The sequence below is a fragment of the Rhineura floridana genome, chromosome 5, assembly GCF_030035675.1.
Source record: "Rhineura floridana isolate rRhiFlo1 chromosome 5, rRhiFlo1.hap2, whole genome shotgun sequence".
NCBI classification, from domain to species: Eukaryota; Metazoa; Chordata; class Lepidosauria; order Squamata; family Rhineuridae; genus Rhineura; species Rhineura floridana.
Genome location: NC_084484.1, coordinates 180,868,790 through 180,896,566, shown reverse-complemented (window position 1 = coordinate 180,896,566; position 27,777 = coordinate 180,868,790). Strand labels below are relative to the sequence as shown.

The 27,777-nt window shown below is 47.6% G+C and overlaps 1 protein-coding gene across 6 annotated transcripts in view; it reads left to right on the top strand.

Moving 5' to 3' along the window:
* EMSY (EMSY transcriptional repressor, BRCA2 interacting) overlaps positions 1 to 27,777 on the top strand; it is a 53,196-nt gene that overhangs the window by 21,177 nt on the left and 4,242 nt on the right. For 4 of the 6 annotated variants that reach the window (XM_061629040.1, XM_061629042.1, XM_061629038.1 and 1 more), the window contains 14 exons: positions 583 to 865; positions 3,131 to 3,400; positions 4,013 to 4,162; positions 4,721 to 4,894; positions 6,220 to 6,255; positions 6,862 to 6,998; positions 9,475 to 9,648; positions 10,635 to 10,833; positions 12,542 to 12,706; positions 14,657 to 14,812; positions 16,952 to 17,011; positions 19,171 to 19,325; positions 24,124 to 24,675; positions 26,228 to 26,752. In XM_061629040.1, the coding sequence (XP_061485024.1) occupies positions 583 to 865; positions 3,131 to 3,400; positions 4,013 to 4,162; positions 4,721 to 4,894; positions 6,220 to 6,255; positions 6,862 to 6,998; positions 9,475 to 9,648; positions 10,635 to 10,833; positions 12,542 to 12,706; positions 14,657 to 14,812; positions 16,952 to 17,011; positions 19,171 to 19,325; positions 24,124 to 24,675; positions 26,228 to 26,752 (3,036 nt within the window). The remainder of the gene's footprint in view (positions 1 to 582; positions 866 to 3,130; positions 3,401 to 4,012; positions 4,163 to 4,720; positions 4,895 to 6,219; positions 6,256 to 6,861; positions 6,999 to 9,474; positions 9,649 to 10,634; positions 10,834 to 12,541; positions 12,707 to 14,656; positions 14,813 to 16,951; positions 17,012 to 19,170; positions 19,326 to 24,123; positions 24,676 to 26,227; positions 26,753 to 27,777) is intronic. The other 2 variants (XM_061629043.1, XM_061629041.1) reach the window with 1 other exon arrangement.

The window sequence follows — 27,777 nt, the reverse complement described above, 5'->3', positions numbered from 1 at the left end:
CTGCAACATAAATTCTGTTTAATTGTTTATAATTTCCTTTCTTCTCTCTGACTGAGTGCCTGTCTATTGTGCTTCTGTCTTCCTCCTTCAGTAAGCCCCCCACCCCATATTCCAAAAGATAGTTGCTTATGTTATGACTCACAGCTTGAAGACCAACACATGCCTGGCTGTGGGAAGAGTCAGGGTCATAAACTCCCCAAAATCCGGATAAGTGGAGTAAACTAAAATAGTCTTGTGAATGCAACCTTGATTGCTGCTCCTGGGAGAAACTGTAGAATATAAAGAAGTTTGAGAGAACCTCAACCCCGCTTCCAGGTTTAACTGCTGTGTCATCGTTTTGGGTGTTGTCACCCAATTGCATATCCGTAGAGAACATGATGACATTGTAACAACAGCCAGCCAGATTGGGCTATGTGTCATAAAGCCAATTGAGAATGAAGGCAGTGGTTTCTGGATCAGCGTTGGCCTTACTCTGAATGGATGAATGCTCTCATTTTGGAACAATCCCCTTGAAACGAACAGCGTGTCGTGTCGGCATAAGCAGTAATAAATGAAACCCTTTTTGTGTACATTCTTTTTCAGGTAATCATAGTAACCACATCTCCTAGTTCCACCTTTGTCCCCAACATCCTCTCAAAGTCTCACAACTATGCAGCCGTCACCAAACTTGTCCCGACATCGGTCATCGCCTCCACCACTCAGAAGCAGCCGGTGGTTATAACGGCATCCCAGTCCTCGTTGGCCAGCACCACCACCAGCACCTCTGCCGGGGGCTGTTCCATTCCTTCCACAGCTCCCAGCACAGTTGCGGTGACCACCGTGGTATCCTCGACGCCGTCTGTGGTTATGTCAACAGTAGCACAAGGTGAGATGTTTTCTGTTTTTCATGAAAAGTTAGTGGAGGATCTGTAGTTCAGTCAGAAATGTTGCAGGATACACCTACACCTTCAAAAGTAAACAGTCTGGAGGGGTCCTTAGTATGTAAAAGCATGTGCTCTATGTCAGTTTCAGCGTCTGTAGCGCAGAGATAGCAGCTTCAGTGCTGCACCAGCTGCTCTAGAAAGGGTGCTCCCTCTTCACTCCATTGTGGTCTAAAACCCATGCCTACAAAGCATAGACCTGGGATCTCCTGATTCCTGACGCATTGCCTTTCAAAATCGAGCCTAAGGTCTTGCCAGTACAATAAGGTAATGATTTATTTATTTATTTTATTTATTTATTTATTTATTAAATTTATATACCGCCCGACTAGCAATAGCTCTCTGGGCGGTGAACATAAATGAATGCTGATAAAAGTTAAAGAGGAAAGCACAAAAGCAGGACCACAGCTGAATGTCAAGAAGGCTAAAGTAATGGCAACAGAAGATTTATGTAACTTTAAAGCTGACGACGAGGACATTGAACTTATCAAGGATTGTCAATACCTTGGCACAGTCATTAACAAAAATGGAAACAATAGTCAAGAAATCAGAGGAAGGCTAGGACTTAGCTATGAGAGAACTAGAAAAGGTCCTCAAATGCAAAGATGTATCACTGAACACTAGAATCAGGATCATTCAGACCATGGTATTCCCCATCTCTATGTATAGATGTGAAAGTTGGAGAGTGAAAAAAGAGGATAAGAGAAAAATTAACTCATTTGGTGTTGGAGGAGAGCTTTGCACATACCATGGATTGTGAAAAAACAAATAATTGGATGTTAGAACAAAATAAACTGGAACTATCACTAGAAGCTAAAATGATGAAACTGAGGTTATCGTACTGTGGACACATCATGAGAAGACAGAATTCACTAGCAAAGACAATAATGCTGGGAAAAACAGAAGGGAGTAGAAAAAGAGGAAGGCCAAACAAGAGATGGATTGATTCCATAAAGGAAGCCACAGTCCTGAGCTTACAAGATCTGAATAGGGTGGTTCATGACAGATGCTATTGGAGGTTGCTGATTCATAGGGTCGCCATAAGTTGAAATCGACTTGAAAGCACATAACAGAATGTATTTATTAGTTAAATGTATATCCTGCCATTCTGTCCAGAAGGAGCCCAGGGCAGCAAGCCAATAATAAAACACTAAAAACACCTTTTAAAAAAATATTTCAGAACGATTCCAACACAGATGCGCACTGGGATAAAGTCTCTACTTAAAAGACTTGTTGAAAGTGGAAAGTAGTTGCTGAAAAGACAACAGAGATGGTGCCTATCTAATGTTTAAGGGGAGGGAATTCCAAAGGGTCAGTGCCACAACACCGCAGGTGTGTTTCCAAGTTGTGTAGAGCGGACCTCATGATAAGATGTATCTGCAGGCAGTGCTCTCCTGCGGAGCGCAGTGATCAACTGGGAATATAAGGGATAAGACGATCTTCAGGTATCCTGGTCCTGAGTAGGACTTTATACACTCAAACCAGCACCTTGAACTTAGCCCAGGGACAAAGTCTTGGGACTACATCCCCCAGTGAAAATATATGTGAATTACTACTAAAATATGTATAAAAATGTAATTTAACTTTAATCTTTCCAACAATCTGAACATATGTAAGACATATAAATGAAGATTCTAAATTGCAGTCATTGAAAACAACAATATGAGGTGATGTCTGAACATCGAGCGCATGTGACCAGCAATACTATTGAAAGCATTACGTTCAGATTGTTAGAAAGATTAAAGTTGAATTATTATTTTTTATACTTATTTTAGTAGTAATTCACAATCATTTTTAATCATTCCCAATGTTGTGCTTCAGTCTACCTCCCGGGAATGGCTTTTGTTTTTCCGTTTCTTTGCATCTTCTTGGGGACTCCAGCTGCTATCGTCCCTGGTCATTGGCCGCCCTGGCTGGGGCTGTTGGGAGTTGGGAGTCCAATGACATCTGGAGGGGCCACCGGTTCCCTGCAGTGCACTGTTCCTCTCAAAAATCCCAGCCGCCAGCCTGCGGTGGCTGGTGTGCTGGAAAATGGACTGTTCGTCCATTAGCAGACCATGGTACATCCCCCCTCCCAATGGAGAAGATGTGACCTGAATCATGCAACAAAGAAGAAAGGAGAGGGATGGTAAAGCGCAATTGCCTGGGCTGCTGTTAAAAGGCCAGTTTGGTCCAAAGCACCAAATCTCTGCCCGCCTCCTCTCTTCTAGGTGTCTGCACATCGGCCATTAAAGTTGCCTCGGCCAGGTTGCCTTCGCCCAAGAGCCTGGTGGGGACGCCAGCCCAGATCCTGGCACCGTTTCCCAAACAGCAGCAGCAACAGCCGTCCCCCAAACAGCAGCTTCAGCAGGCGCACCAGCAGCTCACCCAGGCTTTGCCCGTGGCCCAGCAGCCCCCGCAGCAGCACCCAGCCCCGCTCCCCCAGCAGTCTCCCCTGCCGCCAGGCATCAAGCCCACCATCCAGATCAAACAGGAATCAGGTATTTGTGTGTGTGTGAAAGAGGGAGGGAGGAAGGGATTGATCGATCGATCTGGAATAGAGCCGAGAGAGGGTTTCATACATTTTATATAGGGGGCTTTTACATGGTATTTGTGTCTTTAAGCCATACTCCCTAGACGGGGAAGGACAGGGTTTCTTCTAAAATGTGGCCTCGGCTTCTACTTTGAAGTCTCCACCTAGCCCAAGACCAGTCATCCATTCCACAGGTGAGTGTGCAGAGGACCTCCAACACTATTGCATCTGCCTGGTGTTGTCAGGGAGAATCTGTGCACTAATCCAGTGCTAGCAGTAGAACAAGGAAGCTCTTCTTGCCTGAGATTACACCTGGCACCTTTTGCATGCAAAGCAAGTGCTCTGCCCCTGAGCTGTGATCTCTCTTACTGTCTTAGCAAGATGAAACTGTAACTTTTCATTTTATTGTACCACTGATTGAGCTTTAGGTCCTTCTTAGGATTAAGGGCTGCCTGTGCTTATAGGAGTTCGCTCTTGGGTGTGCTGGTGGCGGTTGGTTACTTCTACCTTCCTGTTCCTTCCTTTTTTAACCTTTGCTTTCTATGCCCTTCTCCCACCCGCGTTGCCCCTTCTTTCCTAGGTGTCAAAATAATCACCCAACAAGTACAGCCCAGCAAAATCCTCCCCAAGCCGGTCACGGCCACTTTGCCCAGCAGTAGCAATTCCCCTATTATGGTGGTGAGCAGTAACGGGACCATCATGACAACCAAACTGGTCACGGCCCCTGCTGGTAAGTTTTTCCTAATACTTTGGAGAGGGAGGAAAGCATTTTAAGCCCAGGAGGTAAGCCTGGTGCATGGAGAAAACGATCTCGGAATGCAGAGTAGCTAACCCCTGGTGCATTTGAATCATTTTCTAGCCAAATTAAATGAAAATACAAAAGAGAAAGGTTGGGAAAAGAGTAGACTTCCCCCTCTCTGCTCTTTATAATGACATGGGGTCCGTATTCTGCGAAATTAAGGCGTCCCCCTCCATACTCTGCCAAATTAACACATTGGGGTGAAGGGTTCCCACCTACCCTTCTCCCTGACATGTTCATTTTCTATGTGCTGGGATTTTGTATGCGCAAGGAGGAGCATTCAGTCCTGTGAGCCCTTGTCTGCAGTGTTATACCTGAGACGCTAGGCTTGCTACCCCTCCACGTTTGCAGGATTTGGGGTGGGTGGAAGACAGTGCATAATGTGAACTTTTCTGGCAGTGTTCATCTCCCCTGGTGTCCTTTAAATCGCTTTGTTCATCTGATGCCTGTCCTGTCCTCCCTCGCTCCCCCCCTTCTCTTTTGAACCAGGGACTCAAGCGACTTACACTCGTCCAACGGTTAGCCCGTCCATTGCGACGCGCATGACTGGCACACCAGGTGGTGCAACTTACATGAAGACCACCAGCGGCAGCATCATTACGGTTGTCCCCAAATCACTTGCCACACTGGGAGGCAAGATCATCAGCAGCAATATTGTTTCCGGTAGGTAGCTTCATCAGGTTGGTATCCCATGGGCTGCTGCTCCTGGACCATTGCTGGATGTTCGAGGGGTGCTCCTAGCGCCAGCACTAGGCTTCAGCAAGGAATAAATAAGTAGGCACATATCCGAGGCTGGTGGGAAAAGAGTATGACAGCAGTGCAAAGGGATGTTGGGAGGAGACCAGGCTTGCTGTACCACCACGGCTAAATGCTATGAACTCAGAAGTCCTGAGTTCACATCTTAGGCAAGCCTCGTTGTATTAGTGCCAGTTGCCCATCTGCAATGTGGCAGATGGTCGTATTTGTCTACCTCGCAGGGGCTTTTAGAAAGGTGATAGCAGGAAATTGGAAGCTTCTTGTTGGCTGTTGCTGCAGAAGCGTTTGGGGAAGTGGGCAGGGCTAGAAGCCAAAGCAAAGGGGAGGGGGGGCATAAGTAAAGCCAGTAGGTGCCACCGAGGAGCATAGAAACATAGGAAGCCGCCTTATACTCAGACCATTGGTTCATCTAGCTCAGTATTGTCTACACTGACTGGCAGCAGCTCTCCATGGTTTCAGGTGGGAGTTTCTCCCAGCTCTACCCGGAGATTCCGGGGATTGAACTTGGGGCCTTCTGCACGCAAGGCAGATGCTCTTCCGCTGAGCTGTGGCCCTTCCCCCACAGCTCAGTGGTAGAACATCTGCCTCGTGGCTATCAGAGATTCTTAGCGTAATAGCTTGCAAAACAACAATTGTCTTGGGGAGGCAACATTGTGCTTACGTTGCGCTGCACATTATATGAGCATCATATTTATCTGTCCTTAAAAGCAAGCTTCCCTTGGTGAACTGTTGCCTCCGTTGAAAACAATCTCACCATTAACGCATGACCTGGGATGTAGAAAGCACCGTGTATGTGCTTGAAGCGGAGACAGTTTTCGTTCCTGGCAGCATCAGATGCCGCCCCAACCGATCCCTGATGGAGTGGGTTTTCAGTGGCAACACATGGGTGGTCTGAAAGCGTGGAATTGTTGGGGGCTGGTACTGGGATTGCATGTTTGGGCGATCTGCAAGTTAGGGCACTGTGCAAAGGGGAATGGTGGATTTGATGAGGAAATAACTTCAATGATAAGCATTTTGCAGTAACAGCAATAGTTGACGTGCACAGGAGGACATGAAGCCCTTTTTCTTCACGGTTAAAAAGAAAAATGAACGCTGATCTATGAAACAGTGCCACATTTTTATTACATCTGTATTCTTCATTCAAGTATCCCCTCCCCCTGCAAGCTGGCAATATACCAAGCAAATACCACTGTTTGTAGACCAAGCTGTTTTATTTTCACTTTTTTTTAAAGGTAACTCCTTGATGAAGACCTATTTCCAACAAAAAGGTATCAAAAACTTGCAATGCTCTAGAAACTTTTCTTTGAATTTTTTCCTCCTCGAGTGCCATAGATAACCCCCCCCCCACCTCCCACGTTGAATGTGACTTTGCCATTATTTCACCAGTGACAGGGAAAACGGCTAGCTTGTCGCCTGGGACAACATGGTCTCCTGTTCTTAACTAATGATCTCATCTGACAAGTGAAAACTTGTTTTGCCAGTCACTTTTTCCCAGTTAGGCCTGACCCAGTTTGAGGTTGCGTCCAATGCCAAGCCAGCTTTCTCCTTCCCAAGGTCTTCTATATGCCCTCTGATGCATGTGCATGGAGTTTGTGTAGACACAGGGCCCCAATGGCTTCCATGGAGGCTGCTGATCACCTTGGCTCCCCCCATTGCCATGAATGAGGAAGTGGTTCTGGGCTCCCTCGCCTGCAAAAGAGAGAGCTACATCGGGGGAGGGGGTCAGTGTTTTCTTGTGCATGGTGCCCCCTAAATTGTGCCTAGATCAAACCGTTTTAAATTGGAACGATGTGGGGAGGGGGCGCTGTGGCAGCAGTGGTACAACCCTAACTCCTTACCAAACCTCCTTCCCATTTTCCCCCCCTCCCACTAAGGCACTACGACCAAAATCACGACCATCCCCGTGACATCCAAGCCCAACGTGATAGTCGTGCAAAAGACGACTGGCAAAGGCACCACCATCCAAGGCCTTCCTGGCAAAAATGTGGTCACGACGTTGCTCAATGCAGGGGTAAGTGAGACGAAATGTTGTCGGCTTAGCTATGAGCAGCAACAGAGAGAGCCGAGAGCTGGGATATCTAGAGCTTACGTTTGGTCCCAATGCTAGAACAACAGATCGTGGAGTGCATGTGCAAGAAGTTGTACATGTTAGGTGTTAATCGCTGCCCCAGTGAGGAGTTGATCACATGCTTTACATGCAGAAGGTCCCAGGTGCAGTCCCAGACACGTCCAGTTGAAAAAAAGATCATGCTGCAAGTGATCAGCAAAGGGCCCGTCTTGTCCAACATCCTGTTTTCACACTCTTCAATCAGATGCCTCTGGGAAGCCCAAAAGCAGGACCTGAGCACGGCAGCTCTCCCTCTCTGCCGGCGATTCCCAGCAACTGGTGTTCAGAGTCACCCTGCCCATGACAGTGGAGGGAGAACTTAGCCAAGAGACACACTGTCCCTGCTGAGTTTCAGATGCTCGGTTGGAACTGTTTTTCTTCAGTAGGCCTTTATTTTATTTATTTATTTACTGTATTTATGTACCGCCCCATAGCCAAAGCTCTCTGGGCGGTTTACAGTAACTGTAAACCTTTGCATCATGAATACTTCTCTGCTTTTTTTAAATTGTGTTTTTAGCGTAAACTTTTCAGATTTTAAATTTGGGAGGCTTTAGGTTTAATTTCTGCTTTAGACATTGTATATTTTTAATGTTATAGGCCGCTTTGAGACCTAGATGGTGGAAAGCAGGATATAATTTTTTCTCTCTCATATAAATGCATTGTGGCTAGTAGCCATTGATAGCCTTGTTCTCCATGAAACTGTCTTTGCCTCTGCCCTTGGAAAGCTGTTGCCAGTCAGTAAGCAAACCTGGGCTAGCCAGCCATGCATAAATTATGCACCGCTGATGCAGTTTATTTATTATTTGATCTATATCCCACCCTTCCTCCCAGCAGGAGTTTAAGATTCCTGCCTAGCTGTCTCCCCAAAGATGCAGTCGTGGCACATTTTGACTCTTCAGGCTGCAGGGGGGAGGGAATGCTTGATAACGTGCAAGCGAGGTGTGATGGCCTCTTCATTTAAAAAGGTCCTAATACGCTCTCCATCCGGTTGCCATCATAAGCCCACCAGCTCATCTGGCAGTGTTGTTGGAAGCTGCTTTCCACCAGGCCAGACACTTCTTCATCTAGCCCAAGACTGACTGGCCACAGCTCTCCAGAGCCTCTGGCAGAGGACTTTCCCTTCACCTTCTGCGTGGTCCAAGTGGAGACTGTGGGGCCTGAACCTGCATCCTTCTGCCCCCAAAATATGTGCTCTGTCCCTGAGCTCCATGGTGTCTTCCCTTGTTGGCATCCCTCGGCTGGGGAAAATGCAGGCAAAAAGCACGGAGCTAAAGCTTGAAAATGAACCCACGTAGGTTAGTAGCCAAGATTTTTTTTTTCTAGCCCACCTTTCTGCTCATATCTGTGTTAGGAGCTAGACTGACATTTTAAACTCCTGTATTGACAAGCCCTTCAAAAACACAGCATGCAAAGGATGCTTAAAGGATATCTGAGACGGTTGACTTTAGGAGTATCTGCAGGCCTCATCAGAAGGTGGTGTGGAGTCCATGAATCATAGAGTTGGAAGGGGCCCATAAGGCCATCGAGGCCAACCCCCTGCTCAATGCAGGAATCCAGGTTAAAGCATACCTGACAGGAGGCTGCCCGGCTGCCTCTTGAAGGCCACCAGTGTTAGAGAGCTCACTACATCCCTAGGTAATTGGTTCCATTGTCGTAGTGCTCTAACAGCTAGGAAGTTTTTCCTGATGTTCAGTTGAAATCTGGCCTACTGCAACTTGAGCCCATTTTTCCATGTCCTGCACTCTGGGACGATCGAGAAGAGATCCTGGTCCTCTGTGTGGCAACCTTTCAAGCACTTGAAGAGTGTTATCATATCTCTCCTAAATTTTCTTTTCTCCAGGCTAAGCAAGCCCAGTGTGCCACTTCGCAATAGAACTTGCCCACCCTCTCCTCTCCCCACATGACTCTTAAATCTGTTCTGGGCTTCCCCCAATCCTCCAGAGCAGATGAATGGGGCACGTGGGGGGCAGGGGAGAGGAGAGAGCAGAGGAAAGTTCCATTGTGCAGCTAGTGGAACTGGATACCACCCCATAGATGTTGATCTGTTTTATTTTCTTTTAGTTAGTACCTGTTTTAATTGTTTTTAATTACTGGTTTTAACTGTTTTATTGATCATTTTAAGCCTTTTTGCAAACCGCGTAGAGATCTTTACATTCAAGTGGTGTATACATTTTGTTAAATAAGTAAAAATAATAAAATGTCTGCAGATGCGCAGCAGAAATGTGTCTGCAGAGCAGGTATTTCCGATACCTGGAGCGAGTGAGCCCAAGCCACTGGAAGCATGTGGCTTTTTTTTCCTTCCGGCCCTGGACTTAAGGCAGGGGCCCCCTTTACCTTTTTAATGACCTCACAGTTGTAATTTGCAAGTTTTTGCCCTCAGGGGGAGAAAACGATCCAGGCAGTGCCCGCTGGAGCGAAGCCAGCCATCATCACAGCCACCAGGCCCATCACCAAAATGATCGTCACGCAGCCCAAAGGGATCGGGTCTACCGTCCAGCCAGCTACCAAAATCATCCCGACCAAAATAGTGTATGGGCAGCAAGGGAAAACGCAGGTATGCTCAAGAACCATGGGGAGGGGAGGCAGCGGAGAGGGCAGACGTTCTCAATCCACCCTCCAGTGGCCAAGAGGTCTCTCAGTCTGAAGAGGACACAAAATTAAGAGTGAATGGAAGGAAAGGGTGCAAAGAGGAGGTACTAATTTCATGGGCATGAAGATGGCGATTACTTTGAAATGTTATAAGGCAAAGTAGCATTGTTAGTTTTTTTCAGAAATCATGGTTGGAATAATCTGTATGTGTAAATTATCCTTCCCCAGCCAAGTGCCCTCCAGGTGTTTGGGACTACAGTTCCCATCAGCCCCAGCCTTCAGGAGGGTGCCAGGTTGAGGTAGACTTGTGTAAAAACTCAAAAGCAGAACCTTTAACTCAGGGGTGGGGGAACCAACTCACCCTGCCCTTTGGAAAGCTCCTGTAACTATCAGCTGTTCAGCAGGGAGAGAAAAGGGCTTTCAAGTTGTGCAGAGTGCAGTTGCACATCCTTCCGCTCCAAGAAGATCAACGCAGAGAGGGAAAAGGCCTCGGCAGATTTGCGTTCCTTGCAGATACGCAGCAAGTAGTCCATGCATTTTGCAACTGCATATGTGCAATTTTCAGGGTGCAATTGCATTTTGAAGTTTAAGGCTTTAAATTAACTGTAAGGCAGGACTTCCAGGTCAGTAGTGCATCAGCCTTAGTTGCATTCTTGTGCTAGGATTGGTGAGTGCACAATTGCGACAGATAAAAGGCGTTGGTGAACACTCCCCCACAAACATAAAACAACCCTTGCTTTAAAAAAAAAAAAATAAGAAAATGGAAGGTGAAACTCAAGTGGAATTAAATATATGCCTCTGTTTTAGTGGGAAGAATTGTGATTGTGTGTCTAGCCACACTAAGTAAGGAATATGGCCCCCGATAGCTTTGCACTGGGGTAATGTGGCCCTTGGTGTGAAATATGTTCCACCTCAGCTCTAAAGTGAAATCCCCCCCTTTTTTTTTTTCAGGTCCTTATCAAGCCAAAGCCAGTAACCTTCCAGGCGACGGTTGTGAGTGAGCAGACGAGGCAGCTGGTAACGGAAACGCTGCAGCAAGCATCCCGAGTGGTGGAGACGGGGACCGCTTTGCTGCCGGAGCTGAAAGAAGAGACTCAGGCGTACGCTGACAGCAGTTCCTCTCTGACAGAATCCTCACAGGGCTGCCAAGGTTAAATTTCTATAGATCTCCTTGAGCGTTGTGGCTGGGATTGATTTTTTTTTCTCCTCTGGAGGTGCACAGCGGTTTGGGGAACTTAATGGCTGATACGAAACTGGACTATAGGAGGATGTAGGCCTTGGCCAGACCTGTAGCAAGTTTCTGAGCCTCTCTGTGCTCTTGACTCCTCTGCATGTTCATGAGGTGTGTTTTTGCATCGTGTCTTTAGTATGTATTATATGTATTTATTTGTATAGATATCCCCCGCCCTTCCTCCCAGTAGAAGCCCATTGAGTATGCCTTTGCCCACTGAATGGTCATCTTGTCTTGTGGCGTGTGTGCGTTGGTGTTTTTTCCTTGCATCGCCAACAGAGTGGCTGCAAGGAAGGAGGAATATGCTTTCAGCACTGCATCTAAACAAACATCTCGTGTGGTGTGTCTTCTGCCGTTTATTTAAAACTCCTTCCTATTCCCAACAGGCTAAGCCTCCCCTCTGGCCTTCAGAACTCTCCCTCACCGCACCCCCTCCCTAGCTGCACTCCTCATCAATCCTGCCTTGCGCCCTCCTTGTGTTTTTGATTGGCTGAAATGTGTCCTTCAACTCTGATCATGTCTCGTGCTGGCATGGATGGAGGACAGAGGGGTGTGTGTGTGTGTGTGTAGAAACTACCCTACTGCACAAAAGGGAAATCCACATTTCTTGCCCTTTATCTTGCCTACCACTGCTGTGTGGCCCTCGCATGGTTGCCCAGTAGCCTACCATCACAACTTGAAATGTAACATATGACCTCCAGATCTTGCTGGAGTCCCAACTCCCATCGTCGCTGACTATTGCCCATGCTAGCTGGGGACGATGGGAAGTGAAGGAGGGCATGGCGTTCACCGCCGATGCCCAGCCGTCAGCCTGACTTGACTTGACTTCTGCGAGGCAATAACCTGCCCACCTGCCGATAGTTGTTCCAGTGGTGACCAGTCCCTTCATCTTAGTTGCCATATTTCCTTAATGATAGGAAGCGCTTATACTGAGTCAGACCATTGGTCCATCTAGCTCAGTATTTTTCACACTGATGGGCTTTCCAGAATTTCAGACAGGGAATATCCTACTTTGGAAATGTCAGAGATTGACCCTGGGATCCTTCTCCATGCAAAGCAGCTACTTTGCCACTGAGCTATGGCCCTCCAATACTATGTGGTGATCTTAAAAAGCACATGCGGCACTGTCTTGTACTCTCTGTGCACGAGGGGCTCCACCCCTGCTCGCTTCGCTCACCAACCCCGCTTCCCCCTTTTCCCCTCCACAGATAGTCAAAGCTCCCCCTGCCCCCATGGGTTACCAAAGCCTCCACCACCTGACACACACACCCAAGGCATCCCCAAACACACACGGACACAACACACAGAGTAAGATGCTCCCCCTTGCCACCCACCACCCACTGGCACTCCCCACCCCAACCTGCTTGCCTCACCTGTGCGGCCACTGCCACCCCCAGACTCCTACCCACCCACCTCGAGTGTGATTGGGGGCAGGCGGGGGGTTAAAGAGAGACAGAGAAGCGAAGGCTTTGACCTGCCAGATGTGTTTACGTGGGCTTCATATTGAAGAGCAGGGATCTAACATGAACAGCTCGCAAGCTGCAAGATGTGTCTGTGGCTTGGCTCACCGAAAAAGACAGAGACCAAAATTGGTCAATTAGAGACGTCCTCTTCTCCTGTGTCTCAGATTCCCAGCCTGTGGTTCATGTCATCGCTTCCCGAAGCCAGGATTGGTCTGAACACGAGATTGCTGTGGACTCCAGCCCCACCATAATCTACCAGGATGTCTCCAGTGAATCTCAGTCGGCCACTTCAACAATCAAAGCGCTGTTGGAGCTCCAGCAAACGACAGGTGGGCACTTCTGATTCTGGAGTGACCATGGCTTCCTGCTTATCTACTTTGTGTCAACTAGCGTATGTTTTTCTTTATATTTCAGAAGCCACAAACGGGCTTTGAATGCTATTGGGCCCCCAGTCAAATGAAAGTTCTATTTAGGAGTTGAGGCAAGCAAATCAGAGTTTTTTTTAAAGCTGTCTAACTGGAATCCTCTTTCATCCCCTCGTGTTTTGTAAGGAGAAGGCGTGGATGAAGACTGCCCAAAGTATTCTCTCTTTCATACAGATCGTAGTGCTTGTTTCCCAGATCTGCGTCAACCTTGCTTGCCAGTTTCAGTGCTGTTTTTTGTAGCGATGGCCACATTCCTTCAGCTTAAGCGAGGGAGTTTTCTGCTCCACTGTGCAAAAGGCCTTAGTGAAATTGATAGAACATGGGTTGGGGTAAGGGGACTTCCAGCCCTGGTGGAAAGATCTTTCAGTTTTGTCCTGGCCCTTAACCCAAGAGAGCATCACTCTGCTTTCCAGGACCATCAGCTTTTTTTACAGAACTGGGGAGGGAGAGAGAGTAGGGGACAGCATGTGCAGAAATGGTTAGTCCTGAAACACTCCGTGGTGTTTCTGCAGATATCAAGCACCATTGTTTGGAACTGCAGAAAGCGCCACAAAAGTAAAGAGACATCCTTACTCTCAAGTGTGAAATAATGAACAAAACAACAGGTGGAACTAGTGAGTTGTAAGCTGCTGGTTAGTGGCTGTTCACTCTCCACAAAGGGTGTATCATCAACGTCATAATCTTTCTTGCTTTCTTTTCCTTAAAATGGGTATAATCCAGCATCCAGCTGTCGTGAACTGCATGAGGAAGGACTCAAACCATTTTTCTTTTCTTTTTTACTTTGAGGCATTGTAGCTCGGTAACCCGAATGCATGACTGACATTCTTAGGCAGAGAGAAATGCCCATGGTTATTGGAAAGAAATGCAACAGGTTTACTAGCCTTTTAAACAAAAGAAAATCAAGCCCATGCATGACACGTAAAACCACATCATGCTTGCCTATGGCTTCTTATCTAGTCCACTCAGCCAGTTGCAGTTTATAGTTGTTAGAGGAGGGGTGGGCAGAAGGTATATATGGCTTCACCGGATATGTTGATCACTGGACATGTTGCAGTAGGTTGGCAAAAGCTTCTGTCTCCCAGTTGTTTTAACCATAGCGACAACAAAAAGGTTTTTCTCCTTCTCAGGCTGTTGGAACTCTTGATATGCAGTAACCCGGGTGTAGATTTATGCTTGTATAGCAGGCCAGCCCAGTGTGTAGCTAACGGGGTGCAGTATGTACCTAATCCTTCCCCTTGGTTGAGGGACCTCTGCGTTCTAGTTAAAAACAAAAATAGATCCGGTTAGCCTGAAGTCTGTCCATGGTTGCATTTAAAGCAGGGGTGGGGGACCTCTGGACCTTGGGCCAAATGAGGCCCATCAGGCCTTCCAGTGTGGCCCACCAGGCTGTTAGATTCTTTGGGCCACACGCACCTGTCGCTCACCTGACATCCAGTGTGGGACAGGTAAAGCTGTGGCTCCAAAGAAACTATTGGGAGTCTTAGAGCACATTCCGGATTATTCCACTGCACGCGTGACTTGTATTTGGCACTGTTTTCAATTTGGCGCCGAATGCAGGCCCCACTACTTTCAGTCGGGATCGGATCCACTCACGCAAGGCCTGCAGCTCCGTGATCTGGCCCTCTGGCTAAAAGTGGTTCCCCCAGCGCTCCCATCAAAAGGCAGGCTGGAGCGGCAACCTGATTCTGGGCCATCTTCTGCCCTCGGGTCCTGTTGTGTGCTGCAAGCTCTTTTTTCCTGTGTTGTATATGTCATCTGGACCCACCATGCAGTCCACTAAACTGAGTCGTTTAAAAAAAAAAAAAAAGTACACCCTTCTTATTTTCTGTTCTTTTTCCCCTTTGGCTGGGACAGTGAAGGAGAAATTGGAATCCAAGCCAAGGCAGCCGACGATTGACCTGAGCCAAATGGCTGTCCCCATCCAGATGGCTCAAGAGAAGCGGCATTCTCCAGAAAGCCCATCGATTGCTGTGGTGGAGTCAGAGCTGGTTGCGGAATATATCACCACCGGTAAGTTGCACGGAGGCCCCTTTGGGGGCTTGCAAGCAGGAGAGGGGGAAATGGCACATATTTCAGGCACTTCCAGGTGGACCCTGTTTATCGAGCATTTGTCCTGGTTTGTTTGCAGAGAGGTTAGATGATGGGCTCTCCGACACTGGAGGCCTTCAAGAGGCAGCTGGACAGCCACCTGTTGGGAATGCTTTGATTTGGATTCCTGCATTGAGCAGGGGGTTGGACTTGATGGCCTTATAGGCCCCTTCCAACTCTACTATTCTGTGATTCTATGACAAAGCAAGCATTAGCCCGTGCTTCTCGGAGCGTTTCCCCGTTGCTTTCCTAATTTCAAAAAAGACTTGTTTTTGGTGGCTTCTTGTGCGAGAGCTCCAGATCAACCTGAATTTGCTGACGTGTGATTAAATTCCACCTGAAAATAGCGACTCTCTGGGAGCCCTCCTTGACATCTAATCCACCTCATCCCTAAACACTTGGGTGCGGCTAGCTTCCCGGTGCTAAATAAAACCACTTTTCAAATACAAAAAGGTTGGTGCTGTCTTAGATTAACTTAATGTTCTAGAGAGGACCTTGTTCATTTCCAGCCATTATATGTTGGCATAACAAGGGAGTTTGGGGTCACTTCCAAAAGATACTCTTGCCATCTTGTCTTTTTCTATCTGAAGACAGCAGAGGGCAGAATGGGAAGATTGTGTGTGTACAGACACACACCTTCATATGTTAAAAAATCTATTAACAGTATGGAGAGAGTAGATTCTCATTGAACAATATATAAATAACATGGAATTTGCTTCCCCAAATTGTGGCGTGGACCTCAGTTTGGATGACTTTGAAGGGGATTAGATAAATCCATGGAGGTGATAGCTTATTGAACTTCCATATTCAGAGACAGTCTACCTTTGAATACCAGAGAACTGGGGACAAATAGCGGGAAGAGGGCAATTGCTTTCATGCCGTCCTTGTGGGCTCCCTGGAGGCATCTGGTTGGGGCAGAGATTTGAGGCCTAGATGGGCCTTGTGGTCTGATCAGTAGGACTCGTATATGAGCCCTGACAGATCTTTGGGGGAAACAAGTGCCAGCACTTGGGGAGGGAGGAGGGGGCAGCCAGAACTGGAACCTGAACCTGCACCGTAGGCAAGAATTCACAGAACTTCAAATAGACGCGGGATACATCTTGTCACTACCCACGCTCACCTTTCTCCATCCGTATTTCAGAGCAGAAGGGGACAGGGCTTCCATTGCCCAAAGGGTGTAGCTTTTCAGTATCCTCAAATGCATAGGTTAGACGTTTTATTTCTAAAAGGCATTTTTAAAAATTTGTAGATCATACTGGAGGCACTTTTGATGACCTGACAGAACATTTCTCCCCCAGAAGTTTTAAGTTGATAGCAGCTTGAAGGGGGTAAATGGAAATGGACTGCCTTCAAGTCGATCCCGACTTATGGCGACCCTACAATAGGGTTTTCATGGTAAGCGGTATTCAGAGGGGGTTTGCCATTGCCTCCCTCTAAGGCTGAGAGGCAGTGACTGGCCCAAGATCACCCAGTGAGCTTCATGGCTGTGTGGGGATTCGAACCCTGGTCTCCCAGGTCATAGGCCAACACCTTAACCACTACAGCACACTGGCTCTCTATTGAAAGGGGTAACGGGAAAATAGCAGACTTTCAATCCCTCTCCTCCAGAACTGCTGCTCCTGTTGTAATCAGATTCTCCACGAGTGCTTTACAGGTGGTGGTTAAAAAGCAAAAAGCCTGCGGATCTGATCACAGACCTTCCCTGTCACATCTGCTTGAGCCCTGAGATGCGGGTGAGCAACAGCAGCAGGGGCTATACTTATCGAGTCCTCCATTTGAGCTTCCCAGGGCATCCTGCTGTTGGGAGGGGCGTGCTGGGCTGGATCTCATTCAGCAAGGCAGACCTTCAGACATTTTAAGTCTGTCTCCTGTGTGTGGAGTTCGAAGCATATGTCTTTTTTCCTCTCTGAATTTTTCTGCTTGCGTGTGGAACGAGAAGGGTGAGGGACTTGCCGACAGATCAAAGCAAATAGTTGGTTTTGCTTTAGAGTGGACAGTGGCTAGAGATGAGCAGAGCAACTGGCCTCTTCTCGTGGCTCTAACATTTTTATCTATCTGCAGACTCAGGAGGACAGCACTGTGTTCCTTCACATTCGGAAGAATATCTCCAAAGCCACATAGGTTAGACGTTTTCTTTCTAAAAGGCATTTTTAAAAATTTGTAGATCATACTGGAGGCACTTTGGATGACCTGATAGAACATTTCTCCCCCAGAAGATTCATCATGTTATTTGGATCAGTTTCTATTTTTTAAATTGGAAAGAGTTACCCAAGAGCTTTATGGCTGAATAGTCTGAAGTCTCTGGCTGACTGTATTGGCTGTTGGTTGTGACAACTGCTACTGTCACCCATGAGAATTTTATTTCAGCCTTTTTGTGATAGCAGAGAGAACTAGAAAGTTGCTGTTCTTCTATGCTGTTGCAAAGAAAAAGAAAAGCCTGGAACTTCCAGAGACTGGGCAAGTCTGTGAGTCATGGCACTAAGACAAGTCTGGAAGGGAGCTTTCTAGAGGTAGCCGTGGTAGCTGTCGGGACTGATAACTACAATAAACACACGGAGGCTTCTGACCACATAAAGGCTTGTTCACAAGTTCCTGTGTAAATTAGCTCATAATCTTGAAAGGTGTTCAGAGCCTTGCCTGAAAAAATGGATGCATAGGTAATTCCTGATGGATTTTGATGGGCCTATTGAGTTTCCCATGGATTTCTTAAAGATTAAGGACTGCTAGCAATCTCTTTTCTTTTTCCTCACTGGAGTGTACCAGCAAATTATTCCTTGATTAAAAAACAATAACACCAGGTGGGCTTGTGCCTACTCAGAATTGATAACCAAGATTCTGTTTGATTTCTTGCTGTACAGAACATTCTGCGCGGGCAGAGTTAATTAAATCAATAGCTCTGTGAGCTGTCAAATTAAGGGGAGAACCGTGCCACAGACTTCATCACAGCTGAGTGCTGCCCAGTTAAGCGTAATAAACCATGCAAGCAGTTCACTTGTGCAATCACTGTAGTACAGAAGCCTATAGAGAACGACCAAAATATGGCACCTTTAATCAGAAATTCCCAGAGGCATCTGGTTGGCCACTGTGATAACAGTATACTGGACCAGATGAGCCTTTGGCCTGATTAGCGGGGCCCTTCCATTCTTAGGTTATTCACTAAGTGTGTTTGCATGGGGTGTTGAGAGTGTATTTTTGTACCTAACCCTTTTTTAAAAGCACAGAACCTCTTACTATGTCTGAAGCTTCATACGGTGTGGACAAAGAGTCACCTTTGGTGCCCACAAGTCTTCTGAAAATGGAGCTCATTTGAAAGGCCTGGCGAATGTACACCTTCCTTTTAACTGGGAGAGCAGAAAGGTGGTCATCTGTACACTACTTTCCCCACATCTGCGTGATGGCATTTAGGCATTGTTTGCAAAGCTGCCTCGTGTGTGTGTGCTTGAACTACAAAGGAAGGAAGATGAGATATTCTGATGAGGGCTCAGGAAAACCTAGTCCTTAACAGCCTCCATCCAGTCCGCTGTGGAGGACCGCTTTACAATACTTTTATCAAGCTCACTGTGACTAAAAAAAACCCTCAGTCAGAGGAGACGTGGAACTCCGTGGGAGGGAGCAGATTTAATCCCGTTTGCTCCCGGCCCCCTTTATGTTTCCCCATAGGAGTAAAGAAATGGCCTAGAGTGAATGGTCATGCATTTCTACGGGGTGACGTTAAAGCTCTGCAGTTGAGATCATTCTTGTAGCAAGGGCAAAACCTCCCCTTCGCCCTGAAACTCGCTGACAGAGAACCTGTGGATGTGGAGGGATCCTTGCCCTATGCAACCCCACTCCATGTTGTTGTGATGATAATGTTGTGCGTTCTGCAAACTCATGAGTACGTTTCGGAACGCGTCAATTTGAGGGTGGTGCTCTCTTCTCCTTCCCTTTCCCCCATGACATTCTCACCACCACTACTGCCACCCTGGCATAGGTCTGCATCAGTCTTCACCAGCCTGGGGCCCTCCAGGTGTGTTGGACTACAGCTCCCATCAGCCCCAGCCAGCAATTCTGTGCTGGCTGGGGCTGATGGGAGTTGTAGTTCCAAACAACTGGAGCCCTCTTTCCCCAAGCTGGTGAAGGCTGCTTGAAACAAGCGTGTAATAGTAATGCTGGTGTCTTAACATTTATTTTCAACCTTCTTACCTGTGTTTATTGTGCTTCATGGGGATTTCAACTGAGCAGGCGGCTGGCGATGTGTCCCAGGAAGCTACCATCGACCTCTTCCTTTCTCCCTTTTCCAGTTAGCCACCGGTCTCAGCCTCACCAGCAGTCCTCCCAGCCCCAGCGGACTCTGCTGCAACACGTGGCTCAGTCCCAGACGGCAACGCAGACGTCCGTCGTGGTGAAGTCCATCCCTGCGTCCTCCGCTAGTGCCATCACCCACATCATGCAGCAGGTAGGCCGCAGCCTTCTCCGCCCGGCCTTTTGCACTCTACGGGGTGCCGGCGACTGGGTCTGCAGCGTCAAGCAGTGTTGCCTCTCTGGGGAGGCAGTGCCAGGAACCGGGATCACCCAGTTGAAACTCAAGAGGAGTCTATTCACAGCGGAGACGCACGTCTCTCCTTGTTGGCGTGTCTTAAGCTGCCCAGTCATCTCCTCTCATCCATGCAGCACCTGAACCCTGCAAACAGCGCAGGTTGCTCTTGAAGAGCCTAAAGTATCAGCACAGGGCTGTATGTTCTCCATGTTGTTGCTTGTTTTTTTAAAGATACATCTTTATGTCCATAACAGCTAGGTAGCTGCTTCTCAAGAAACTGAACCCTGTGTCAGTTTCCACATGCCGTTTTTCTCCTGTGCAATGCAGTCCTGAACGAGCCTTTTAAAAAAATTAATAGGAACATAGGCCGCTGCCCTATACGCAGGGGTGTAGTTGTCCAGGGTCTTAGGGCGTCTTACGCCCCATACTTTTTTGGGAGCAGGGTCCCTATGTCTCCAGCATCCTACAAGCCTATCAGCATGAAAGGAGAGTATTTGCCACTGAGAAGAGTCTTCTATTATGCTTCCTTGTCCTTTCCTGCTGATTGGAGACTATCGGAGTGAAAGGAGGTAAGTCAACCACTGAGAAGACTCTTCTCAGTAGCAAACACTCTCTTTTATGCTTATTGGGTCCTAGGGATGCCTGTGGTTGTGGGAGAAAGTATTAACAAGGATCTCATATTCAACCCCATAGCAGAAAAGGGGGGGGCGTGGCTGTGACTAACATGGAGGGACTCTGCACTTCTGGATCTGCTGCTATTCTACTGCTTATACTGAGTCAGATCATTGGTCCACCCAGTTCAGTATTGTCTACAGCGACCAGCAGTGGCTCTTTGGGGTTTCCTTTTTTTCCAGCCCTTCTTGGAGATGCCAGGGATAGTTTCAGTTCCTCCTTAGTGAGGATTTGTGGCTAACTGCAAAAATTGGACATTCTGATGGTCATGCATGCTGATTTCTGCCCTGGAGGAAATCTAGAAGATGATGGACAGCAGCTCCCCTCCTCCCTCGCCGTTGGCCATGCTGGCTGGGGCTGATGGGAGTTGACGTCCACAAAATAACAGCGGGTTATCAGAAGACCTTGCTAAAGTTTAAGTGCAAGAATGCAAAAGCGCCCAAACTAACAAACAGCAAGTTAAATTAAGCAGCAGCAGAATCCAATGGCTGCGTCCACACCAGACGTTGAAAGCACATGACTTTCCCCCAGGAACTATAGCTTGTAAAGGATGTTGGGAATGGTAGCTCCGTGAGCGCTGGACCACAGTTCCCAGGGTTCTGTGGGGAAAGCAATGTGCTTTCAAATATATGGTGTCTACGTCTTCAGTTGCCAGTGGCACACACGGGGAGAAAGAGAGGAAGAGGACCCCTAGCCTCTTGGGACACGTCATTGGGGGGGCTGTCAAAGCGAGAGTGCTCTTCCACATGTTTTTAAACAAGATTTATATGCTCCTTAATCAATGGAAACCCCGAAGTGGTTTACATAAAGCAATATAAAGTATTCATAATAAAATACCGATAAAAGCGTACTTCAAAAAACTAGTAGATATACAGTTTATCGAAGTATAGATAAAATCTGCAGGTTTAAAACAGATGTAAAAAATAAAACCGCATGTCGCTCGCCTAAGCAAGGCACTGAAAGCAGTACATTGCCCCCATCTGTGCCTGAGGAGACAATGGCAACAGCTGATTTTAAAGGAAAGGCAAATTCAGCACAAGGAGAAATGGTCTTTCTAGTAGCTAGATCCTAAGTGGTTTTAAGGTAATAGCCAGGACCTTAGATTGCACTAGAAAACAAACTAGCTGCCAATCCAGCTGTACAATCATCTTACCCTTATATACCCACTTATTCCCTGCAATCTGCAGGTGGGGGCCTCCTGTAGTTACCATCTTATCAGGAGGTCCGTTCCGCACAATATAGGAATTGGGCCTTTAATGTAGTGGCACCTACGCTTTGGAATTCCCTCCCTTTAAATATTAGGCGCTGTCTCTGTTGTGTTTTTGGCGCCTACCAAAGCCTTTCCTCTGCCAACAATCCTTAATCTTATAAAGGATGAGACGATTGGACAGTTGAACTGGCAGCCAGTTTGTTTCCAAGTGCAATTCAAGGTGCTGGTTATTACCTTAAAAAAAATTAGGATCTAGCTGCTGCTATCATTAGTATTAGTATTATTAAATAAGTGAAGCCAAAGCGACATTTAAGTAAAGGTTCTTCCCAGCTTGCACCTGTGTTGGGATTATTTTTAGACATATTAATTGTTTGTGTTTTTCCCATCCTAGGCTCCTTTGGGAGGAAGGGCGGGATAGAAATGTAATGGATAAAGTGGTCACATGATCCGTCTGTTTCTTTTGTGTCAAATGCTGGATTGTAAGCTCCTTGGGACAGGAACCTGTCCTCTTGGATTCCTGCATTCAGCAGGGGGTTGGACTCAATGGTCTTATGTAGGCCCCTTCCAACTCTACTATTCTGTGATTCTATGATTCTCTTGTATTCTGTAAAGGGTCATGCAGAGTGAAGGCATAACATAAATAATAAACCTGCCCTGTCTCCAAAGAGTTTGGGGCAGCAATGTAGATGCTCTTTGTTCCCCTACCCACCCCCTTGCATTTCATCCTTTCAACTACTCCTCTGAGATGGGCTGGGATGAGAGATAAAATGACTGACTCAAGGGCATGAAGTTCATGGCTGAGCTGGGAGTTGAACCGGAGTCTCCCCTGCGGTAATCCAACGCGAGCCACTAGTGTCAATTCACAAAGGACCGTCTTTCTTCCACCTCGATCCCTGATATCCTGTAATGGGGCATCTCTGGTGATTCCCCACATAGCCCCTAAGGTTTGGTTGGCCTCCACCAGGGACGGAGCCTTTAATATGGCAGGCCCTGCCCTGTAGAGTTCTCTGCCAATAGAGGTTCAGCAGGAACTCTCCCTTCAGACATTATCTGAAATTGGTATTGTTTAGATAGGCCTTCATCATATGCATTGTTTCGTTTTTAACCTGCCAGCGTTTACTGCTGTCTTGTTCATGGTTTGTATTTATTATTTATTATTATTTCTTTATTAGATTTGTATCCCATCCTTCCGCCCAGTAGGAGCCCAGGGCGGCAAACAAAAGCACTAAAAACACGTTAAAACATCATAAAAACAGACTTTAAAAGATACTAAAACACAACATCTTTAAAAACATTTTTAAAAAAGCTTTAAAAACATCTGTTTTTAAAAAGCAGTTTAAAAACATATTAGAAAGCAATTCCAACACAGACGCAGACTGGGATAAGGTCTCTGCTTAAAAGGCTTGTTGAAAGAGGAAGGTCTTCAGTAGGCTCCAAAAAGATAACAGAGATGGCACCTGCCTAATATTTAAGGGGAGGGAATTCCACAAGGTAGGTGCCACTACACTAAAGGTCTATTTCCTATGTTGTACAGAACAGACCTCCTGATAAGACGGTATCTGCAGGAGGCCCTCACTTGCAGAGCGCAGTGATTGACTGGGTGTATAAGGGGTAAGATGAACTGTCAGGTATTCTGGTCCCAAGCTGTATAGGACTTTGTACACCAAGACTAGAACCTTGAACTTAGCCCGGTTTTACAGATCCTTTTACTGATTTTTATTTGTATGTTGCGCACCGCCTTGATATATTTTATGAAAATGGAGGTGCTAAATATTTCAGTCGATAAATATGCTGGACTTGCCACATGGGATTCTTCCCAGTTGGGCAGCTACCTTTACACCATGGCCAGGCTATTTGTCTCTCCAGTCCGTCGTGCTGTGCCCTCCCCATGGCTCTTCAGGGTCTCAGGTGGAGAGGGGCCTTTCCTATCATCTGCTACCTGATTCTTTAAGCTGGAGAGGGCCAGGGTTTGAACGTGGGGCCTCCTGCGTGCCAAGCCTGTGCTCTGTTGCTGAGGGACAGTCCCACCCTCAAATTGCAAGGCACTCCTGCCATTCCACAAATGCAGTAGCTCCAAACTTGTATTTCCTAGTTTTCTTTCTTTATTCTGATTGCTTATTGCCTCTTCTTCCAGGGAGATCAAGGCAGCGTGCATGTGGCCCTGCCCACACATCCCAAATCCCATGTTATCCTCTCTGTAACCCTATGAGGTTGGTACGGCGATGAGTTTCATCGTCAAGTGGGGATTTGGACCTCTGCAAAGCCCCATGCTGCCACTTCAGCCACACTTTCCCCTGAGAGAGGCGGTAGCTCAGTAGCAGAACATCTGCTTTGCATGCAGAAGGTCCCAGGTTCAGTCCCCAGTGTCATCTCCAGGTAGGGCTGGGAGAGATTCCCTGCCTGAAACTCTGAAGAGTTGTTGCCGGTCAGGGTAGACAGTATTGTGGTAGATGGACCAATGGTGTGCCTTTGTATAAGACAGCTGTCTGTGTCCCTAATCCCCACTCCATCACCTGCTCTTGTGTTGGTCTTGGGATGTTGCATTTGTGTCTCGGCGCCTGCTTAGCGCATTTCTCTTTAGGCGAGCCCATCCAGACACGCAGATGTTGATGCGGTTTAATTTCTTTTTCGTTTACTGCCGATTTTAAATTGCCTTTCCAACCTTTTGCATTGCCTTCAGCTGTTTTTCATTGGTTGTTTTGGTGTTTCTCGTAAACCGCTTAGGGGTTTTGCCGCAGTTGAGCGCGACACGCGTTTTGTTAATCAAAAACCAAACGAATGAAACGCTTGCCTCTGCCTCTTGTGTTCCCCTGTCTCTCCCCTGTGTCCGCCAAGGCCCTGAGCAGCAGCCACACGGCCTTCACCAAGCACAGCGAGCCCCTCGGGACGGAGGAAGGGGAGGTGGAGGAGATGGACACCTTGGACCCGCAGACGGGGCTCTTCTACCGCTCGGCCTTGGTGCAGAAGCAGCAGAAGCTGAGCCAGCCGCCGCTGGAGCAGACGCAGCTGCAGGTCAAGACCCTCCAGTGCTTCCAGGCCAAGCAGAAGCAGACCATCCACCTGCAGGCGGAGCAGCTCCCCCACAAGCTACCGCAGATGCCCCAGCTCTCCATCCGGCACCACAAGCTCGCCCCGCTACCGCAGGACCCGGCCCAGCCCAAGCTGGATGCCCTGCAGGCCTCTCCCCACCCCACGTTAGCACGCGAGAGGCAGCTCCCCACCTTGGTGGCCCAGCCCCAACAGACGGTGGTCCAGGTCCTGGCCGTCAAGACCACCCAGCAGCTGCCCAAGCTGCAGCAGGCGCCCACAGCCCAGAAGATCTACGTCCAGTCCCCCCAGGGCCAAGTGCAGCTCTCAGCCCCTTCCGAGAAGCAGCCGGTGAGCCAGGTAACGAACTCCTGCAGGGGCAAGGGGGTGGGGAATGACCGTGTCTGCTCCTGTGAAAGGGCCATTTTGGCTTGCACATTGCGCTCATACTTGTTGCCTACGATGAAGTTGATGCTTTGGCAAGGACTCAGGAGATAACTAGCAAATGCCGGGGGTTTCAGTGTAGCCCCTTCTGTTCCCAGGGGCTCTTCCCTATGCTGTTAGTTTATTTTTGTTTTATTTATTTATTACTTGTTTTCTTCAAGGAGCACAAGCCGGTGTAGATGGTTGCCCCCTTCACCATTTAAGCTCCACAACAGCCCTGTGAGGTAGGTTAGGAAGAACATAAGAAGCGGCTGCTTACTGAGCCAGACCATTGGTCCATCTAGCTCAGCCTTTCCCAACCAGTGGGCCACCAGATGTTGTTGGACCACAACTCCCATCTTTCCTTACCATTGGCAATGCTGGCTGAGGCTGATGGGAGTTGTGGTCCAACAACATCTGGTGGTGCACTAGTTGGGAAAGGCTGATCTAGCTGAACACTGTCTACACTGACTGGCAGCAGCTGTCCAGGGTTTCAGACGGGGGGGGTCTCTCCCAGCTGCACCTGGAGATGCCACGGGTTGAACCTGGGATCTTCTGCATGCAAAGCAGATGCTCTGCTGCTGAGCCTCAGCTCTCAGAGTGAGAGATAGGTCACCCTTTGCGTTTCACAGCTGAGTGGGGTTTGAACCATAGTTGCCGAGGCCCTAGTCAAGCATTTTAAGCTCATGTTTAAACTGAACTATGCTAGCAGTGTTTTTACTGAAGGTTAGAGTTGGATGCAAGAAAGGAGTCTCTATGTTGGGGGGTGGGAAGCGCCATCAGACTTGCAATTCTGTTCATTCAGACACTTCGTAAATGCAAATCTTTTGCAACTGCCATTACATTGACCAATTCCTAATTTTTTGTTTGTTTGTTTCGCTCTTATTTTAGGTATAAAATTATTGATTTCCGTCCCCGTAGTACCTTTTTTTAATTTCTGTGGGAAATGAAGACGAATACCTGGCAACAGTCTAAGGACCTCCATTGTACGTCTTCCTTTGTCATTTTACATCACCCTCGGCTTACTAAACTGCTTTCTTCGAGAAGAGCAAATGTCATTTTCCTTGGTAGGGCCAAAGCCACAAGTGGACCAAGGAAAATTAATTTGCAAACAAAAGTGTGTATTGATCATAGACACTTGAAGGGTGTGGGGGGAAAGAGAACCTTTTGAGGGGGAATCGGACAGGGCAGTGCTTTGGGGGGTGTAAATCCCAAAGGAAAACGGGACTGCTGGGACACAGTTGCCAAAACAAGTCATCTAGCAGTCTGAAAGCTTATTTTGGCCTCTTACTTATCATCCCACCACCATGTTGCTAGTGATTAGTCTCTTCTTAACATCTTGACTTTCCAAATTGCTTCCCCATAAAAAGTGTTGCTTGTGTTGTTGTTGTTGTTGTTATTATTCCCTAAATAGGAGCAATATTTTTCAAAAAAATCAGTCCAACCAACCTGCCTCTGTAACATGCACAAACCAAACTTTAATTTTCAGGTGCACCAGCCCATAATAACCCAAGGATCCTCTGTTACAAAGATAACTTTCGAAGGCCACCAGCCGCCTACCGTCTCCAAGGTGGCTAGTGTCAGTTCGGTGCCGAAGCTGGCGCCGCCACTCCCAAACCTCTTTCCCGCCCAGGTGTCAGCAAAGACGGCGGTAGCGGACATTTTGAAAATGTCCATGATGGAAGCTCAGATTGACACGAGCGTCGACCGTATGCTAGTGGACCCACCCAGCAGCAAGGCTTCTCCTGCCAGCAGCCTGCCCGGCGAAGCAGAATCGGTGCACCCCGCCTCAGTGCTGAGGGTGGCCACGGTTGGGACGGCGACGGCAGTGGCTGCGTCTGTCCTCCAGCAACCCAAGCGCTTGGACTCCGCTTCGGGCCCTCCTGCTGTCGGGCTTTCTTTGCCAGAGAGGAAACAGACTGTCGTGGCTCCACCTGCAGCCAGCCAGTTCATTCGCATCCAGAATATCTCCCCAAAGAAAGCAGAAGAGATTCCTGCAGAGATCTTGATCCAGGTAAGCTACGAAAAAGACCCTTTGGGGGTATATATGGGTTCCACAGGCTTTGGCCAGCAGATGCTTGTTCTTGCCACCAATCCGGTCCCTCTTTTCTCTCTTCCCCTGCCTCTTCCTCAGCACTTTGAAGAGGAAGGGGCAGGGCTCATCCTTACCGCACTGACCATCAAAGGTCCTTGGGAAAATACCTCAAGATTTCGGTATTATTATTTTTACTGTTAATAATAGCAATAATATATTTATTACATTTATATCCCACCCTTCCTTCCAAAGGAACCCAGTGGCGAACACTTCTGTGGGGGAAAAAATAAAAATAAAATCAATACATTGAAAAAAATGTTAAAAACATCTAAAAGCAATGAAGCATCCAAAGCAAATTTAAGAACCGAAGCAACCAAATCACGTTTCTGGATAGGTGCCCCCAAACAGAAGTTTTCAATAGGCGTCTCAAAAGAGTGCAGTGATGATGCCTGCTTAATATCAATAGGCAGCGAGTTCCAGAGTACAGCTGCTGCCGCATAAAAAGCAATGACTCCTTCCTTTAGGAATTGCTGCTTTTCTCCAAGCTTGGATGAAGGGTGCAGATTTCTCATCCTTGCCAACCCAACCCGTTCTCTGCCCCAAGCATAGCCTCTGTTTTGGGTGACGATTAAAGCATAAGATGAGCCTGGTTGCTGGATCAGACCAAAGACCTACCTGGACCACCGTTCTGTTTCCTGCAATGGTCAGCCAGATCCTCTCCAGAGAGCAAGAGCACATGACTACTGGTCCCAGCATCTGGTATTCAGAGGCTCTCTGTCTCCAGTCATGGCAACTAGCCATTGATAGTCTCCTCCATGTATTTCTCTAATCCCCTTTGTGTGTCCCTCGCCGCATCCACTAGCTTTATTCAGGTTCCTGAGCCCATGTGTCTGGCTCATTACTGGGAGCAAGTCGTCGATGAAATGAACTCTTCTGCATTTGCACCAAGACTCATGGGGCGGTGCAGTACAGGAGGAGTGGGGAGCATCAGGCCCAGCGGAGGG